Here is a 20,975-nt window from a genome sequence, read left to right as displayed (position 1 = left end):
AAGAAGTTTATACTTGTGTGTGAGAATTGCCTCGCCACAAGGTTCTGGAATTGAGTGTGTGAAAATTGTCTCGCCACTCTCTATATCCAATCCATGGATACCGTAACCAAAGATGTAGATGGAAGAATATTTGTGTGACAATATTAAAAATCTTTTACATTGTGATGATATGTTTTAAAATTGATTTACATTGAACTGTTAGTGACATTAACTCTATTTGTTTGTTAATATTGATTTTTTTTCCCTCTTATTTTGCATGCTTATATATAGGGCTACACGTGACTGCATGCATTTAGTATATTTGTTGTTGTTGTTGATTTAAAAATCGTGATAATAAGGTTTTTTTTGGTAAAAGTTACTTTTGTTATTTGAGTGTCTAATTGTATTAGGAATTTTGGGGTGGAATCAAATGATTCAAGAGATTTAAGTGTAAAAGTGGCCAAAAATTGGTGGCCGGTATTTTATTAAAGGGGCCAAAAATTGGTGGCTGGGATTTTATTAGAGGGGCCAAAAATTGGTGGCCGGGATTTGTGAATTGTTTGAACGTTAAACAACAGATGTAGTACCGCAAAAGATGTTATGCTAGAAATAACCTATGTTTTCATATATTAATATCTATTTTGATTGAATGTTGTGTGACTCTTTAATCTACTGATCATAGATTATAATAATAATTGTGTGAGTGTGTGAGAATAAACTAGTTATTATTATTTGAAATAAATTAAGAGTCACGGGTCTCTGCTAGTGTCATCACTTTGAAACATGTATGTTTATTTTTAAAGCTACAATTTTATGCATCGCAAGTGTTCACTTGAGCAACGTTGACAGTTGTAATCTGTCGTGCTCTTGGAAGTATCCGTAAGATAAACAAGTAAGAGTTTAATGGTCAAGATTTTACGACCTATGGTATCGAACATCTGTGTCTGGGATTTCACAGAGAGATATTAATGTTGTTGTGGTTTTTACATAATGAGATCTAATGAGATTTAGTGGTTAGATTAGTGGATTTGTAACTATAAAATTTCTGCACACTTGTCATTTTGACAGATCAGATAAACAGAATTTTCGTTTCAAGACTGCAATTTTATTACACTGGGAACTAAAGTTTAAACTATGATCATTGATTTTAATGTTTTATTGTTTTCTGTTTTCATATACATTTTGACATACTATTTTTTTTTTATTGCATATTTTAACGAAGAAAAAGAAGCTTTTATTCTAGATATTTTAAAACTGTCTGTTTTTATTTTTATAGATTACAAATTTTGAAGTTATTTAATTTGAAACAGATTTATTATCTAATGAGGACCTATGATTTTTTTTTAACTGTGTGTATATTTATTTGCTTCAAGATATTGTTTCAGATTTTTTTTTCTATTATTATTCATAATTTTTATATTTGAAGATTTCATTTACCAGTAAGAAATTTTTAGAAATTTCTAAATTGTGGGCGGGGATGTTATGTTTATCTTTTTAATACTGGTAAATGAAATCATTACAGTGTGTACTGGCTGGTCATTATCGCGTATGATACGATTTTGACACGCCTACATAGCTAATGAATATGCATGACTATAGATAAGATCAGCACGTGTAGCCATAAACTGAGAGTTGTAGATTTGTAGGATAACTGTACATATGTAGTTTTGAAAATATAGAATAGATACAAAAATATGCGTTTTTAATATTAGTATCCGAGCAAGTAAAACGCGGATCTATCACAAGTGATTGAGTTCCGTGTTGAAATTGAAGATATTTACTCCATTCTTTTTCCATTGATTTCTTAAGGTTTTTTTCATATTTTTGTTCCGAAATTTTTATCACTAATTAGTTTTATTAAATATTATATACTTAAAACATTATAGGATAATTTTTATCACTATTATGAAGGGGAAACTAAAGTTTGAGTCTGAATTTGCAATTAAAATTACCTCAATTTTAAATAGTCTAAACTTCGCAAATTTTATAGATTAGAAGAAAATAGAATACAGAATGGAATATTTTGACATATAAAAATAGCTTGAGGAAAAACTATTTGAATTAAATGTAAGCAAACATACACATTTTTTTTCATTTTAAAAAGGGGGGTTGAAACTCTCCAATATACTACCAGTCATTAAAACGACTTTTTAGAAAAAAGTGACCGTACGAAATTCTGACGACAGGGCAAAAACTAAAGAAGACATATTTGTCTTTAAGTTAAGCCGTGTGTTATTTGGGGAGATTAAACTCGCGATCTAGACGACTTTTTACACTTCTGTCACCGCACTAAAAAGGTATTAAACATAAATGGTTTACACTATTTTAAAATTTTAATGAACAAATTATCCTTGAATAATTGTAAAATGAATATTAATTATATATTTCCTCTTCAAGTTGACATTCTCGGAAATAGCTTTAACAGCTACGTAAATGAAATATCAATAGTATAATGTTTTACAGTGTAATAACTTGTACAGTTTTGGGTTGATATGCATAACAAGACTTAAGTAAAGATTTGTTTGGAAAGGGCGGAATATTTACATGTCCTATCATAAATTAGTACTACGATTGGATAACTTAACTTAATTAATTTTATGCATATTAGCCCTAGTCATTGCTTTCGAGTTTTTGCAGCTTGGTTACATGAATGCATTCCTAAATTTTTCTGTTTTTCATATATCAGTGTATTTAAAAAGAGGTAAACACTACCAAAACTGATAGATATTTGATCCCTTGCGCTCCAGACGGTTTAGCATATAGTGTGTCACTAGTTACATCTACCTTTGAATTTAAAATTGCCAAATTAATGGGAAGGTTTTGCTAGCCATATTAACAAGGTTTAACCCACCATTTTTCTTGAAATATCCTGTCAAGTTGTTTTCAAATAGTCCATTTCTATATATGATGGCGATTGCCTTTGTTCCACTTAAGTGGTTCTGTTGTTCTGTTGTTTTCCTCTTATAGCTGATGTGTTTCCCTCTGAATTAGTTTGTTACACGCATTTATTTTTTTTCAATCGATTTATGACTTTTGAACACTGTTATACTACTGTTGTTGTCCCTAGAACTCATATATAATACGTTATTACATTGAAAGGAGTAAGTTCGGTAAGGGTCATATTTGGCCCCGATTTTTAAGTTCAATTATACAAGATAAAAACTGTTTTAGGTTGACTTATAGACATATGAGTAAGTTAAATAGAACTATTACCGCAAAGTTTTATTCTAAAGCTTAGATTTTTACATCCCTAAAAGGTCAAAATAAGAGAATTTGGCGGACAAAAGCGGCCGCTTTTCAGCCAAATTTAGGACCAGGAAACATAGAGCGCAGGCGTCGACAAACTAAATATTCAAGCTAGACATGAAAAATGTCTTTATAAACATTATGTTCAAAGAGCGTTTTTGCCGATGTATGCGCACTATGTTTCCTGTCAAATAACCAATGGAAATTTACCAATGTTCATTGATTTTTTGTGGAATATAAAAATGAGTACTATTTGTGACGTCATGAATAAAATTAATGAATGTAAATTTTCAACAAAAAGCCTTATTTGTAACTAGTCAATGTATTTACTATGATCCATAGTGATATTGGTCATAAATCCTAATTTGAAATTTAAGCTAAAAAAAAAAGGGGGGCCATTTTAGGGCTTTGTCGAACCTACTCCTTTGGTAATTAGGGATCACGCAAAAATGCATTGGTAATGGTGTTTTATCTTGCCTTTAGACATCATCAAATTTGTAAACCAAGCCTCGTGTTAATAATCTAACACATTCACTTGACAGAATGGGACATTTGGAATTAAAATACGCTTTCATAATGTGTTTAAAAAGATCGTCTTGTATAAATTATGATCTTTAGATATTTATACATTTTATGAGTCCAATTATTACTGGATTGACCTTTACTCGATGTTTACAAAACATGCAAAGTAATAATTAAAATTAATAACAGTACTCTTTACTAGTATGAGAATCCCAATATTAACCATTTAAATATTCGTTTTGTGTGAAAATAATGGTGAAAATAATAAGGTAATGACTGATATAGTAGTACATTCGATTCAATATTTTTTTTAAAAGACGTCGGCTAGCATTTAAAAAAATTAACAATAGTCAAGGAAATTATTAGATATCTTGTTTACCATTAAGACATTATGATCATTGGTAAATATGGCTGGGGTTTTTTCCAAAACGGCTCCATAAAAGGAAGATACAAGTAAAATTGTAAGTAGTATAGTTAAAGGTTGAATTATAAATGTATGCTATTTTTTTTTACATATGTGAAGTGTAAAATAAGGAGAGTGTGATTAAGGAGAAACGTGTCTTCTATTAGATTACTGAATACCAGTAAGCAGTATTCATTCATACATGATTGTATAACAACTTTAATATACGAAAAGCAATAGTTGTTGGAGAAAGTTGTATAAAGCTCAGGCTTCAATACCTAGAATATACACGTATCAGTATTTACTAGGCGAGAAACTGTGTGATATAGATTTGTATATAACGATGAATTATATTCCAGAAATTTCTATTCTAAAGTTCTTCATTGAATTCATAGTGAAGGAGCATTTTTAATACGTATGTGGGGGTAAATAAATAGTCAATGTTCAAGAAAGTATAAGTGGATTCTTAAAACTAGCGTATCTTAGGCTGCAGAACTGCTTGTGTTATCAGCGATAAACAAAATCTTATGAATTAAATCAACAAATATAACGTTAACAGAGATGTGAAAAATACCAAAGAAGGCAGTAGGCTTTTGATCTAAATAAAAGTACTATGTACAGGTCTGTTAAATAGATAGTTCAAGTATGTTATTTTATATTAGAAAAAAATACATTTTTAATACATGCATTGCTTGTATATGATTAACACCGTCAACTAGGAATTTAACAAAATGGTAACAAATATTCCTTGCAGTAGTATACCGCTTTTCGAAATTCATAAATCGATTGAGAAAAAAAAAACAAATCCTTAAAAAACCTTTAATTTTTCAGCATAAAAGATAAAAAAAAATATTTAAGAAATAACGAAATCTAAAAGGAAAGTCCCTACTCAAATGGCAAAACCAAAAGCTTAACACATATCAAACTATTGGATAATGACTGTCATATTCCTGATTATCACAGACATTTTCTTATGTAGAAAGTGGTGGATTAAACGTATTACACAAAATGTGACTAAAGGTAACTATATCAAGGAAATGGAGCATTGCACTAGGTAGACTAATTCCTTGTAAGTTAAGTTTCAAAACTTTTAAACAGTAAATTTCAATACAACAATATTCGTATATTAATGTCATACCAACAGACATCAGCAGATGTACCAAACTAGCGGTAGTTATAACATTAACGGTACCAACTGCACTGTATCAGGTGTGCGTTTTGACAATTAAAACCTCTTGTGTAATGCTCATTACCAATATGTTTAGAAATGCATTATATTACATGAACAAATGAACAATACAACTATTTACCAAGACTACCGGATAATCGATTCAGTCCATCACTCCACTCAGTTGGGAGGCTAATGTTTGCTCAAGTTATCTCCTGCTGCCAAATTGAACTTTATCTTTTAAAACTATATTAAATTAAATCATCATTGAGAATGTTCTCTTCTTTAAGCAATATTTGACTTTTATAACACATATCATTATCGTTGTTATTGCTATGTCATCCTTATTTTCATTATTAAATTTGATTTTAATTGCAGCGTAGTAATGACTATTAAAGGTTGTCATATCGAATAAGTTTTTCTGTATTTACTTTCTTAGCCAGTTTTCTCTTTGGAAAGATCAACGTTCAGTTGAACTGTATGCCACATGTTCATATTTGTATATTAAGATACATCAACGTGATGTTATTTTTCAGGTGGCTCCAATGTGTTGCTTTGTAAAGATCATAGACAAAGATCATCCGAAATTTGATTTAAAAATTAAGTGTCCAATCGGGTTTTTTATGTTATATTCGTGCTATTGTTGGATAATCAGATTCTTCATAAACAAATATTTTCATGAACACTCGTCAGGAAGAACTGACAATTTCACTAAACAACAGTTCTATTCAGAAGATTGCGTCATTGCATGTGTGTGTGGGCTCAAGACAATTATTTCAAGCACCGAACAATATGACAGGGCAGTATGTTATGGAAATAAAGAAATTGAGTGTATGAATATATAGTTTTAGCATAATGACCATAAGTTGCTAATTTAAATTATTCTGTAAATACACCTGTTTCACAAACCACACCTCTTTTGGGAAAGATACATAACATTCATAGATATTTTGTTTTGTTTATCTACTGATTCCCAGATATGATCTCCATGTTTTATCTCATACAGGAAAATTTGGGAATTTTACCAGAATAAATACACATGATAGCGGTAACATTAAATTTTGAGGAAGACAAAACGTGAAGGGAGAGATATCACAGAATTTAATTCTAAGTTTAAACTACTATAGGTTCGAGGCATGTTAATGTTGAAAATATGCCGCACAGCCCTATTATTTACCTTTGAAAAAGAGATATAAATGGCAATTTTTGCAAAAATAAGGCTTTTCTACCTCAAGAATAGATTTGCTGTATTTGTAAAACTTTTAGGAACAAAAGTTCCTAAATGCTCTTCAACTTCGTACTTTATTTGACCCTTTTGAACATGTTTTGATTCGAGCGTCACTGATGAGCCTTTTGTAGACGAAACGCGCGTCTGGCGTAATATAAAATTTTAAACCTGGGTTCTATGGTGAGTTTATGTGAACTTTCCATTCTAGGATGATATAATTTTTTAACGAAATGTCATAGTCAAAGTAGCACATATATAGCTGTAAAAGGAGTTCCTAAAGGAAATTGCATTGTCGTATTTTACAGAAGTGCTAATCGCATAGTCCTGTGGCCAGTTTTAAAACGTGTACGAAATATCTCATTGCACTTATGAATAGTAGATAATAGTCAACACAGCAAAATGAAAAACAGGTTCTAAAGAAATATTGATACTTATGATAGATGTAATTGTAAATTTCAATTTGCAACTCTTGAATTTGTGCTACTCTATAGAAATGAATAGATGAAATGAAAATGTAATGTATACGTCAAGAGACATAACAAATAGTTATAGTTAAAGAAAATGTTAGCTTCTGCTTATCATTGAAATGCAAATTCAAATTTGAATAAAGCTAAAAGTAATTTACAAGATACAAAAATACGTTGTTTTAATTCTACAATACAAATTTACTACAATGGAAACGTTCCAACGTATATTATAAGATCAAATCTCCTATTAGAGTTAATGCAGTTCACCCTGTTTCTGGATTTTTCTTGATTTGTATTCTAAATCGATTTATTAAACTTTATCATTTGTTAATTATGAAGTTTGTACTTGCTTGGCTTTATAAATATTTTGATATGAGCGTCACTGATGAGTCTTATGTAGACGGAACGCGCGTCTGGCGTGCTAAATTATAGTACTGGTACCTTTGATAACTGTTGTTAAGTAAGTCCTTTCTTTTTCTTTTTTTTTTTTCTTTTTTCCTTAATTATATTTTGACATTCATCCGAGAATACATGCAAAATTATCTTATTGTACAAAAGCACTTCGGATGCATCAAATTTATGAATTGTTAATTTTATATTGTATCTCTATAAGGTTTATCAAGGGGGTTAAATCTAAGAACCAGAAAGTGTCAACAGACTAGTATTTCATAAAGAGGTGTGGTTTGAAAACAATCAACATTGATAAACTACAACAAACATAATTAAATTCGTTTATGTTGGTAAAAAAATTGTCCTGTTACGTATTTTATATATTCTGCATTTGTTAAGACACATAAAAATAGTTAAGCGGTAAATGAATCCAGAAATGTACCTTTGAGGTATATATTCATGAAAATGATAACTTAACAAATCAATAAATCGTTTTATATCAGTAAGCTAACGGTGTGAACTATTAGATTTGCATATCACGGTTTTGTGACTTCAAATACATTGAACTTAATAACTAATTTGTCCCTGACATATAACCGACGTCATAATGAATGAACTACGTTCATAAGTTTGAGCAAATCATCCGGTTTGCTAATGAAACATGTGTGTACCATGAACAATACGCAAATACAACCTGATAATTGGTGCATATTAGATTATACATTTTAAAAAGACGTGACATACATTTAAAATTTGTATACATTGAAGAAACTTTAAATCAATTGTAAGCACATATGCTGTTTGTATTTGTACAACAAGAAATGTTATATACAAATGTTTGTTTACAAAAATGGCTGCTTCAAAAGAAGTAAGTATTAATGTTAAATGTCACATGATTAAAGCAGATAATAGTGTGAGTATGTTTATTTTTACGCATGTTCAATTCAAAATGTTCATATAAGGAGATAATCATAATAGTAAAACCTCGTTTTCTTGTAAAAAACTGTATAATATTAAAACAAAAGTATAAAATGTTTATTGAAAGTGACACAGAGAAAAGACCGTACACCTGATGTCGATTGGTAATTAAGACTTCATCAATGACTGTTTTAAAACCTGCCCTTTTAAGGACGAAGTATTACAGATAGAATACGACAGCATTGCCGCAATAAATCTCCTTATGATTTTGTGTTTGTCTTTCTCTGGTATCTATTGGTTACCGATAAGTGGTGTGTAAAAAGTAAAATGATGTGCACAGCAGGCAGTCAAAAATCAAATAGTTAAATCAGGATGAAAAAGGGTTTTGGGTTTTCGGCCACTTTATTAAAAATCCTTTATAGATAAAACTGAAGAAGCTATACTGATAAACTACGTTACGACGAATTCATAACTTCCAGCTCCCCTCCTTTCCAATACAAGAAAAAAAAGGCATCAACACGTTATAGCTAGAATAATGACATTTGCATATTTACCAACGAGGTATTCATACTTTCCAATTGCCTAAGTCATCATTGTACTCTCATATGGAAATTTCCAAAATCTGAAATTTCATTGCATGTTGTTCAATCAACGGCTGTGTCTCATTACTCACTCTGCGAATGCCAATTTAGTATTTACCAATTCTAATAGGACCAATGCTCATAACCAGACACTCCGTTAAGGAGTTTATTCTAAAATACCTGTTTATAGATGAACGGGTCTATAACAAGAAAACCAGTAAAGCCCTTCCAGACAATTGAAATAAATCAAGTAGTAACTTATTTGTGTACCATTTCGTTGTCGAAACTAAAACGAAAGGTGTTGTTGTTAAGGTATTTTCATATGGAAAAGCTATATATCGGCGAATTCGAGAATGGAAAGCAAAAAGTTCATAGATAGTACATTTATGCATATTTTTGTAAAGGTATAGACGTTTTAAAAGGAGCCCATGTACACGTGTTTAACTTTTATAGTGAAACTTAGCCAATCAACAATGTAAAACGTATTCATTTTATTTGAAACATGAACTATTATAGGACTTTAATATAATTCAGCATATTTATTTTCTAGGTTGCATCTTGCAGTTGGTTTGTTAAGCTCAAAGACAAGACTCAGCATTTAATTGATTTGAAAATAAGCTGTCCTATCTGTTTTCTTTTTGATGTATTATTCATCGTTTTGGTGGATAAATCTGATTTTTCATCAACGAACATTTTTATCAATTCTCATTGCGGCGACATTACTATTTCATTGAACAACAGTTTTAATCCAAAGACAAACTTCATTTTGTATGTGTACGGACTCAAGACAATCACTTCAAGTACAGGTCAATACGACTGGGTGGTATGTTATGGATATAAAGAAATCGAGTGTAAGTCTGATTTCAACCTGGTATATTACTTTTCGTGTAAAGAACAAGTTACTAGTACATCTTTTCAAAATTCTTTTCGCATAATTACAGCCGATTTCATTGAGTGTGTAGCTAAAGGAACTTGCTTGCTAGGTGAACCATGAAGTCATTATTATGTAAGATACACTACCCTCCTTTCGAAGTAGCCTAGTGCTACAGACAGATAGATTGGTTATCTGTTGGACTAGTCTACTGTTAAAGGATGGTAGTTTACATCCCAGCTCCTTTGTTCTAACAGGGGTGATCTGAGCCGGATCACCCCTACCAGATCACCCCAGTTTAAGTTTCTTTGTTATGCATGCTTTCCTTTGTTCTGTAACATTTTGGCGGGAATGACAAAAAAAAATCCAGTATAAAACTTATAATTAATTATACGGAGAAGCCTATCTATCAAAATTCACGTAGAAAAAATCCAGTGTATATGCTGGGATTCGAACTCAAGACCTTTAGCATATCAAGCCACGACACCTACCACTTCACCAGGACGACTGGATACGAATTATCAGAAATTTAACATACTTAAAGGAAGCAAGATATTTTTATAACTGGGGCGAGTTGGCAGACCTTTACTTAGTGGGGTTTAAACCCTTTTCGTTAAATAAATGAGTTGTCAGACTGATTGTTCAATTTGATTTTACACTTTCTTAAAGTTGGGCGAGTCGGTTACAAGAGTGGGGCGATTTTTTCATAAAGTGGCGATATAGTGTGGGCCGATTGGCCAGTGGGGCGAGTTGACATTATTTGATATCTACTCATCGTGTTAGGGTGTCTAAAGGGTATACATCATATAGTAATATATAATAAAGTATATTATAATGGTGGTGTGGCGTTCTAAACTAGATTTTATAAATTGTAAATGGTTTTTCGTCTAATCTAAAACAGCTGGGATGTAAAATAGTTATCCCATTCGGACTTGGTGTGTCAGTGTAAGATCACCCTCTGGCCTCCGGCCATCGGGATGATCTTACACTGACACACCAAGTCCTCATGGGATAACTATTAATTACATATCCTAATAATGACTTCACGGTTCAGTTAGCAAGCAAGCTAACCAAAGATATTACCTGTGGCTACACACTCAACATCTAAACGTAGGTATTAATTATACTTAGATGAATTCTTCTATTTATTTATATATGTATTTTCAGTTAGTGCAAAAAAGATATATTGCAATTTGGAATAAAAAACGAGTAAATGATTTTGATGTATTTTGGTATTTATTAATTATTGTTTCGTGCTTTACACAATTGAAAATTACTTCATCGTCGTAAAGCGCTTCCTCCTGAGTAAGACCTAGATGCTTTAACTTTTTTTAATACTTGTTAATCTTATATACTTATTCATATATACAATATGTTTGTCGATTTACGCCTCTTTAACAGCGGTATACTTCTATTGCCTTTTTTTAGACGTAAACAAACAAAATGATTGTATGATACAAACCTTATTCATTGATGTCTTTTATAGGTTCAGAAGAGACTCAATCAAATTTGCCTTTGAAAGAAATCGAAGAAGACATGCACTTACCGTTGTCATCAACAGTTACTCAGGTGATTTTATCAGTAGGCATTTAAATCGTATTCTATTCTTAAAAAGGCTATTAGAAATAATAAGGACAAATACAGGGGTTTGTTATATGTCATATAAAAGAAGTGTTTACTTGATATCTTGTTGAAAGTTTAGGTTTTTGGCTGGTGTCTGTTCTTTTGTGGTTTAATCTTTTGAACTTTTATCGTAGGATTTTCCTTGCACATTGAATGTTAAATATAAATAACAAAAAGGGGAAATATGACTGATTGATGATTGGTACATTGTTTGCTTGATCAAAGCCTAGTGGCAATAGCCTCATGCATTTTCTATACGTAAACAATTAAACAATAACAAGAAGCGTTCATTTTCGCTGAAAAAGATCTGCCAAGTTCTTATGAAGAATGTTATTATTTGTCCGAATGAACAAAAATAAATTGCATCATTTAAGTGAACAACTTTCACATGGAAATGTAAATTGACAAATATCAGGATATAAAAACAGTAAAACAGAAGTAAACAGAAAAGTAGGGTGTCAAGTGGAAAATAAGAATATGATTGTTCATACAATACCCACAAATAAATTACTAATTGAGAGACATGTCTGTGTATATTTGATTATTAGACAAGCATCATATATTTTGTTTGATTGCAGGGTACATTGCCATTTACTGTTCATCGCCAACCCCCATCGCTTTACAGATTCGATGTTAATATTATGTTCACAGATGAAAAATATTTTATCGTCTTTGTCAAAGTAAAGAATCAGCTCCGCTGTTACAATGTCAGTGGTCGGTGTTTAAACAAGACGTTTCCCTTTGAGCTGCCATCTGCATCTTCTGTTCAATGTAAGGTTTTGTGTGCATGCCTACAGCAGCGGAAGAAGGGAAGAATTTTTGTTACAACTACTGTATCGCATAGCCATGTGATAAGTTTTAAAACGTGTACGTATTTCTACGTTGTATTGAAAAAAAAATGAAAAGCAAAGACAATCGACAACAAATGAAGTAAAAGACTTATTACGAAGAGAGAACATTTCGAAATAGTACGGAATTGCATTTATTCTTTTAATAATAAAAACACAAAAAAACAAAAGTTCGGGCTTTTTTCAGTAATGAGTTCGTGCGTATTTGTTATTAAAACAAGGAAACATGAATAATTATTTATTTCCTCTATCTGGTAAAATTTCTTACAAAGAATTAAAAAAGGTTTTAGGACAATTTTGTATAAAATACTGATCATTATTATTTCAAATGAAATGATTTGAAGAAAACGAAGTATCTGGTACGATTTGATATGATCGTTTTGCAAACTTTAATTTCAGTAATTGAATTTCAGCAAAACATTTTTTATTTTCAGTTTTGTCTCATGTGGATACATACCGATTATATAATCTAGCTATAGCATTCGGAACAAGAAAAGTCTACCCGAACATGCGACCTATTCAGTATTTCTATAGGAATAAATCAGTGGAATATTTTCAATTTATACTTAATTCAAACTATCTAAAAGGAGAAATGCGACCATATTTGAAAAGTAACGGTGGAGAACAGGGTTCCGTGGTGAATGGTCGGTTACCTGGTTTATTTTTTAGCACATATATTGATATAACGACGAACATGCCTAATCCCTGTTCTCACTATGGACCAATAAGATTGTATTATAAAGCTTTGGTGATGTTTAATCCTCAGTGTAATTTGTATTTTTCTGACTTTTATTGTCATTATAAACGACATCATGTGACAATCATACTGGTACCCAAATTATCAACGCATAACAATTTTTGTCGACAGTATTTGACAGAATTAAACATTTTTCATAATCCATATTTGTGTTTGAGAGTAGAATTGAACGGTACGTTCACTGTAATAGCGAACATGGACGTCTCTGTTGAAGTGTTTTATACTGAAACCATTAATGTAAGAAGAGCTTTAGAACTGCAGTATGGATTTATAGTGGAAACACCAACTATTGGGAAAGGGTTTGCTAAGCCTTCTGGTACCCCTAAAAACCCCGATTGTAACATATGTAACTTAAAATAATCATATAATTTTCTTTTATTATCTTTTGCATGTTTAGGTTATACATTTCCTGTCCCTCTGGTATCTTTCGACACTCTTGAATATCTGTCAATCGGTTTGATTAAGTTATTTACATGTAACAAAATTAAAATATTACAGTTCTTTTCATAATGCTAGCAAGACAAAGGTTTGGTTGACTAGCTTGCTTTGTTTGTATTAATGTTTGTGTTTGCTCAAGCATTGTATTTAAGATTGACATCTGCAAACAATGTAAGTAGGCGGAGTTAAACCTGTGTATAGGTAAATTTGATTCTTTGAAAATGTCCAATCAAATTTAAATATAATGTATACAAGTTTAAATCCGCCTTTATATGTTTTTTTTTCAGATATGAATCTTGATTACAATGCTTGATAAAACATTGATACAAACAAAGCAAGCAAGCCAAACAACCTCTGTCTTGCTAGCAGTATGAAAAGAGCTCTAAATGAATTTCCATATCTGATTATTTTTTTTTAAATTATCCATGCATACATATAAATGAAGTTGAATATCAGCATTTTAATAATAATATTTAGCGATAAAATAAATGACTCGCTCACAAATATGACTTATAGTTTGTTTAGCTAATCAAGTAGGACGTATGTCATTGATGTTATATTCTCAATAGTTTTTTTTCTTATAAATAAACATGTTGCATATTCAAAGTCTGAAATATGTTCAGACGATAATGAAGTTTTATGAAATATATACTGCGTATACAGGTTTAAATTACATATTATGTTACGTTTTAAGAAAATAAATAAATTCCTTAATGTACTCGTGTGTCTTATCATTTCATCATATTGATTTTTTTTTATTACAAATATTATAAAACAAAAAGTACAATATCAAAAATACTGAACTCCGAGGAAAATTCAAAACGGAAAGTTCCTTATTAAAATGGGAAAATCAAAGGATAGAACATACCAAACGAATGGACAACAACTGTAATATTTCTGACTTGGTACAGACATTCTCACATGTAGAAAACGATGGCTTGAACCTGGTATATAGCGCTAAACCTCTCACGTGTATGACAGTCGCATCAAATTCCATTATATTTATAACGATGCATGCACAAAACGGACATAATAGATAAAATCGTCAAAATAGGGATACAGCCATCATCACCGTGTCACAATCTCAATCAGAACAAAACCAAACAAATATATAACAAAGAAGCACAAAAAAGTTAATATTTTTTTTACAACAACATGCATTGCTACTTCTATATGTATTTAAAATCAACCCAAATGACTGCATGGCGAGGTTCACATCAACTGAGGCAAGAATCGCGTTTTGATAAAATTCATCATAATATACTCATTGTCGAATGATAATTGACTAAACTCTATTGTCTACCTTTCGATCAGTTTCCGATTTTAGTTGATTTATATCAAAATAAGAAGATGAAAATGAGTTTGTTCAATGATATTCATTGGTTTAGAATTTTTTTATTTATAGTATGTAATAAGCAAGTGAATTTTAAAAGTTTACTATTTAAAATTAATATTCTATAAATTGCATAAATTACACTTGCATTGAATTCAACTAAGAACACATGTGTATTCCTTATATGTTAATAAATTCGACGTCTTTATATTAAAATTGTATATTTATAAAATAATGGTTGCATCACTCCATAGGCAAAGTTGGACAAATAAAGTAAGGAGATGTGGTATGATTACTAAGGAGACAACTATCCACCATTGATCAAATAACGAAAATGTGGGCGACTACCGTTCATCCTGTGACATTCGACCATAAGCAAAACTCCAACCGCATTGCGAGTTATAAAATGCTCTGACCAGACAAAATGTAAAACGAATCGACCGAGAAGGGAGTGTTTCAGGACACACAATCTCAGTCTATATTATCTTGTAATAGAATAAGATCATTTGATTGTTCAATCCTTTATACAACTTTTCTCATTTCTTAAATAAAAGAAAAATTGAAAAAATTGGTCCGGTTTTGTTTCACATAAAAGGATGTCCAACGTAGACCCACATGTTTTGTCTTAAGGAATGGTAAATCATACTTAGTAAAACAATTCTTATTCAAACAAAAATAAAACAAGCAACATGACGGGTTCACTATTAGCGGAGAATTTGCTTGCCCTTTTTAGCACCAAAGATACTCCCCGTTTTGGTAGGGTTCGTATTGCTTAGATTTGAGTTTTCTGTATTGAAATTTGTGTTCTAGTACTGTTGTATGTCATTTCGTCGTTTTCCATGTTTGGGTATTCCTTTTATATTTAACCAATTATTTGTGTACAAAACAACAAACTGTTTTTTACTGTTCTGTTCATTTTTTTGTAATTAAATGTGTGCTTTACTGCATGATAATGCTTAGACCCGTGCACAAACATTTGCATCATATAAAAAAGTAACAGTAGTATGCCACTGATTTATAATCATAAATCGATTAGATGAAAACAAATCAGGGTCACAAACCAAAGCCGAGGAACACACGTTAACTATCAGAGTAAAACAACGGAACAACAAACACAATGAACTGCAACAAACCAAACGCCAACATACTTAGAAATGGGCTATTTGATAATAGTTAGCAAAGGTACCAGGATTATAGTTTTGTACGCCAGACGCGCGTTTCGTCTGCATAAGACTCATCAGTGACGCTCATATCAAAATATTTATAAAGCCAAACAAGTACAAAGTTGAAGAGCATTGAGGATCCAAAATTCCAAAAAGTTGTGCCAAATACGGCTAAGGTAATCTATGCCTGGGATAAGAAAATCCTTAGTTTTTCGTAAAATTCAAAGTTTTGTAAACAGGAAATTTATAAAAATGACCACATTCTTGATATTCATGTCAACACCGAAATGTTGACTACTGGGCTGGTGATACCCTCGGGGACGAAACGTCCACCATCAGTGGCATCGACCCAGTGGTGTAAATAGTTATCAAAGGTACCAGGATTATAGTTTTGTACGCCAGACGCGCGTTTCGTCTACATAAGACTCATTAGTGACGCTCATATCAAAATATTTATAAAGCCAAACAAGTACAAAGTTGAAGAGCATTGAGGATCTATAATTCCAAAAAGTTGTGCCAAATACGGCTAAGGTGATCTATGCCTGGGATAAGAAAATCCTTAGTTTTTCGTAAAATTCAAAGTTTTGTAAACAGGAAATTTATAAAAATGACCACATTCTTGATATTCATGTCAACACCGAAATGTTGACTACTGGGCTGGTGATACCCTCGGGGACGAAACGTCCACCAGCAGTGGCATCGACCCAGTGGTGTAAGTAGTTATCAAAGGTACCAGGATTATAACAACTTCCACATTCCCGACTTGGTTAGACATTTTAAGAAAGAAAAATGGTGGGTTGTTCCTGGTTTTATGGCTAGCCAAACCCTTCGCTTATAATGCATTGTGAAATGCTGTTATATAATAATAATGTATGAATATTTTTAAAGTTATTTGAACATTTTCAAATAGCGTTTGATACACTCAGAATTTTTTCATGATAATAATGTAAAATGAAGATTGCTATGGATATTGTATGTATCCTTAATATGGTGTGCCATGATGTTACCTATTTCCTTTGGCAACTACACCTGTGCTATCCTGAAAATGTTTTATAGCAAGCTTAACCTCGCAATTGCAGAACAATCTTATATAGTTCCGTTAAAAATACAAAGTTGATTGAGCAACCCAAGCAGGTATAATTAGTTAGCGACAAATTATTGCGATGCTGCAGCTAAATTTGTGTAAACATACATAATTTGTACAAGGAACACTTCCCTGTTAATGGAGTTCGTATAGTGTGAACAGGCACGAGCATAACATTAATGGTACAATTTTACTGCATCCCATGTAAACTGAGATATGCAAATGCTATGAACAGAGGATATGCTACTGTTGAGATATTGGCAGATGACAAGAAGTAAGCTGAAATCATCACGTTTGTTAGAGATTGAAGTTTAAATTGTCTATAAAAGGTCAAGCTATCATCACAATTTTTCTAATATTTTTTTTTACAGTTGAAGGAATGTACAGAGATGTAGTAATTATGTTTATTCGAGCAATTTTACTACTCGGCTATATATCATTCTTGATTAGGATTTTAACTAGAATAAGAGGGTGGAACTGTTGATGCAAGTGGTCATTTTTCTCTTTGCCATTTAGAAACTAAAAGTTGTAAAGAATCCTAATAAATAGCAACTCTCTATCAAGGAAATCACAATAGAAGCGCAAGACGTGGAATATCGTATTGAGGGAGTGACATATATATTCCATATGCAGGGTGTTTCAGAAAGTTACTGCATACAAATGTAGATTAGGAATCAGAAATTGAAATCAACTCTCTGGCATCTTTGACTTAAGTGTGTTTCCACATTGCATCCGCCTCACCTTTTACATCAGGTCAGTAGGAATTTAGAAACATAAAGAAGGTTTTTCAGATCACCTTTTCAAAGCAGTTTGAAAATCTATTTAAAATCTAGACAATTGCAACCACTTGAAACAATTCTATACCTGCAACTTTGCACATATGTTTCCTGGCAAACAAATCAAAGATGTCCAATTTATTGACTTAAAGTAATCTATTACTCAATGTTTGAAGGTAATTGATTTTTGTCATTCCCATGGCCTTATGGCCTTAATTTTGTGTTTTTATGCTAAAAACATTACCATGTCTAATTCATACTCTCAAAATAATCAAAGAGCTGAAAGCTCTGAAGAAAAATGACGCCACTGTCTCTAATATTGGGATAGTTTTTATGCAAGTCTTGATTTTCACATACCGTAATTAGTTTAACAATGCAACATGTCTCGTAAGCATATAATTGATATTCGTATATGTGTGTGTGTGTGAAGTGAAGGTGGCAACTGGCTGTTTTTTTAAGACAAATGAATAGGTCAAGACTACCTGAATTGTACAAATAAATACCGTAGAAAGGCTTGTATATTTCTCACTGGTACATAGTCTGAATCCGGGTCCGTTCGCGCCCACTCATGTTCGCCCCTTTCACTTTCACACCTTACATGTTCGCACCCAATCTTCATTTGTTTTGTGTTTAATAACTCTGTAAGCAAGTGTTTTCTTATAAATATAATTGTTGTCATTGTCTCAAAATAAAGTGAGACAGCATTTTTTTTTGTGTTGAATAAATCTTAATCATGTTTTAGATAGCGTATTGTTAAAAATTATAATAATCCTTTCTAAATAAAGTGGTATTTTGTCAACGTTTTATTTTGTGTTGAATAACTCTTAATCATGTTTTGTTAGTGTATTGCTATAACTTTGTTTCATTGACTTCTTTCAAAATGAAGTGAGATTCTGACTATGTTTTTTTCTGTGTGTTGAATAGATTTTATCATGTTTTGGTTATAATAGTGGATTGCTATATTTTGGTTCCTATATTTTATTGTTTCGTTGTTTCAGATCAAAGGGACCAAGCTGTTAAAAACAATTATCTTTTGTGTTTTTCCTTAAAAATCTTCAATGTTTTACTCATACCAAGCTATAAATACATTTAGTATTTACACCAAAGCAATTTAAAACAACAATCATGATTTTCCAATTATTCAACTTGAATTTGAATTAAAAATGGGCGCGAATGAGTAGAGTGCAAACGGACCTTGGGTGCGAACGTGCGAGGTGCGAACGTGTAGGGTGCGAAAGTGTATTGGGCGCGTACAGACCTGATACCACATAGTCTGAACCCCCTTCTCCCACAAAATATTAAGTAAATAATCTTTTTGTTACTGTTATCAAAGGTCTAATGAAACTCAGGTAATTTCAAACATTTGTCAAAGAATTCTAGTCAAACCGGCACCTGGTTAAATTGGCACCTGGACAAATCAGCACCTGGTTAAATCGACACCTGATTTAGTCAATTCGTCACCCATGTTAAATATAAATTTTAACAGTATTTTAAGCAAAAATACTAAAAAATAAGTAAGGGGTTGCCAGAATTTTTTTCAGTATTTAAGCAAAAAGAGTTAAATACTAACTTTCACATTTTTGGGTGTTCATGTACATTTTGTATATATTTATTTTTCTCAACTTAATGACTTTTTTGGTGTATTTTTAATGATATACATATGAGTAGTCAAAATAATTATTACGTCTGGCAAGGCTTTTTTAATTTTTATTCTGGGACACCTTTCTATGACCGCAAGGCTATGTTAATTTTTTTCTGGGACGCCTTCCTACGAACTTCATAGGAAGACATCACAGAAAAAAAATAAAATAGCCTTGCCAGACGTCATAATTATTTGGACTAATACATGAGATATTGGATATGTTTATGCATTATTTAAACCAGTTGAGCATTTTACAGGACTGTTTGTTTAATGCTTTTTAAACTTTACTGAAAAAATACACCTTAAATTTGCTATTATTTGGCATGAAAGTTTGATTTATTGAAAGGGACTCATAGTTTTCCATTTTATTTTAATAATTGTCTAATTGTTAAAACAACAGCTTGGGTAAGGGCTTCGTTGTTTACCTTTATACACAACAACATATTCACTATGTACTTGGTAACAGTTATTAATTAATTGAATAGAAAATATTATAACAAATATTATTGGATGCCGAATTGACGTCAAATAGGTGCCGATTTGACTAGATGCCAATTTAACCAGGTGCCGACTTGACTTGTACGTTTCAATTCCTCTGCAATCGTTTGCGGTATTTTCTTGAGAAAAACCTATTTTCCATCATCAAAGAGAAGAAGAAACTGCTTGAAAATGATTCTGGAACGCTTCATGATTGTTAAAATAAGTTAAATTCATTCAAAAAACAATTTTAAAACTTGCGATGTTTAAACGGGAAGTTTCAAAAGCACGTGTAAAAGAAGAAATTAACCGGTGAAAGTGGAAATCCGTACATAACAGATATCACTATAGTACGACTTTGAAAGCAAAACAGTTCCATCCTTTTTTAAAACAGTCTTTAATATACCTATGACATTAATGTTTGAAGGGTCTTAAGCTTATTCAAACCATAAAAGTCGGTATGAAACACCAAAACGGAATGAACAATAACCGATTACGTTTTGTAGTTTACAAATTCTAAACTGGTTCCCGTCAAACTACAACACTTTGTTCGAGTGTAGTGGAATACAAGCAGAAACCAGTTAGTTTGTAAACTGGTTCCTGGCTGATTACTACACAATGACCTCTCATGCATAATGATAACACAAGCAAATTCCAGTTTGTATAGAAAATAGTAAATACGAAACCAAGCGCGGTAGGCAGAGAAATGTAATGAAGTTCAGGTCGCCAGTTATGGAACAATGACTGCGTCATTTTCCAAAAATAAATTGATGTAAAAAAAAAATTCATTGTATTTTTTTGGGGCATTTGTAAACATAAAATATTGATGTCCATGTCTATACAAAACTTTCATCTGATACAATATACACTTGAAGTCTAGAGAGCAAAGTTAAGAGCACTAGAAACCAGAATACACCTGGAAGAAACCTGTCTGAAGATAGCTTTGCTTGGGAAATATTTTAGTGCCTTTTTAATGATTTTAAACTGAAATTTTAGAATATCATTTTATTTATTTTCTCTCTGTCTCTCTCTCTTATATTGATGTAGCAACTCACACAAAA

General features: G+C 31.6%; 1 protein-coding gene across 1 annotated transcript; it reads left to right on the top strand.

The window, feature by feature from the left end:
• Positions 1-7,918: 7,918 nt before the first annotated feature.
• LOC139490932 (uncharacterized) lies at positions 7,919-14,157 on the top strand. Its single transcript, XM_071278077.1, has 5 exons — positions 7,919-8,271; positions 9,453-9,753; positions 11,260-11,342; positions 11,975-12,263; positions 12,679-14,157. Exons 1-5 carry the CDS (start codon positions 8,254-8,256, stop codon positions 13,359-13,361), a joined length of 1,374 nt encoding a protein of 457 aa, XP_071134178.1. The 5' UTR covers positions 7,919-8,253; the 3' UTR covers positions 13,362-14,157.
• The last annotated feature ends 6,818 nt before the right edge of the window (positions 14,158-20,975 follow it).

Source organism: Mytilus edulis, chromosome 10 (assembly GCF_963676685.1).
Source record: "Mytilus edulis chromosome 10, xbMytEdul2.2, whole genome shotgun sequence".
Classification (NCBI taxonomy): Eukaryota; Metazoa; Mollusca; class Bivalvia; order Mytilida; family Mytilidae; genus Mytilus; species Mytilus edulis.
This window is presented reverse-complemented; position numbering and strand designations above follow the sequence as displayed.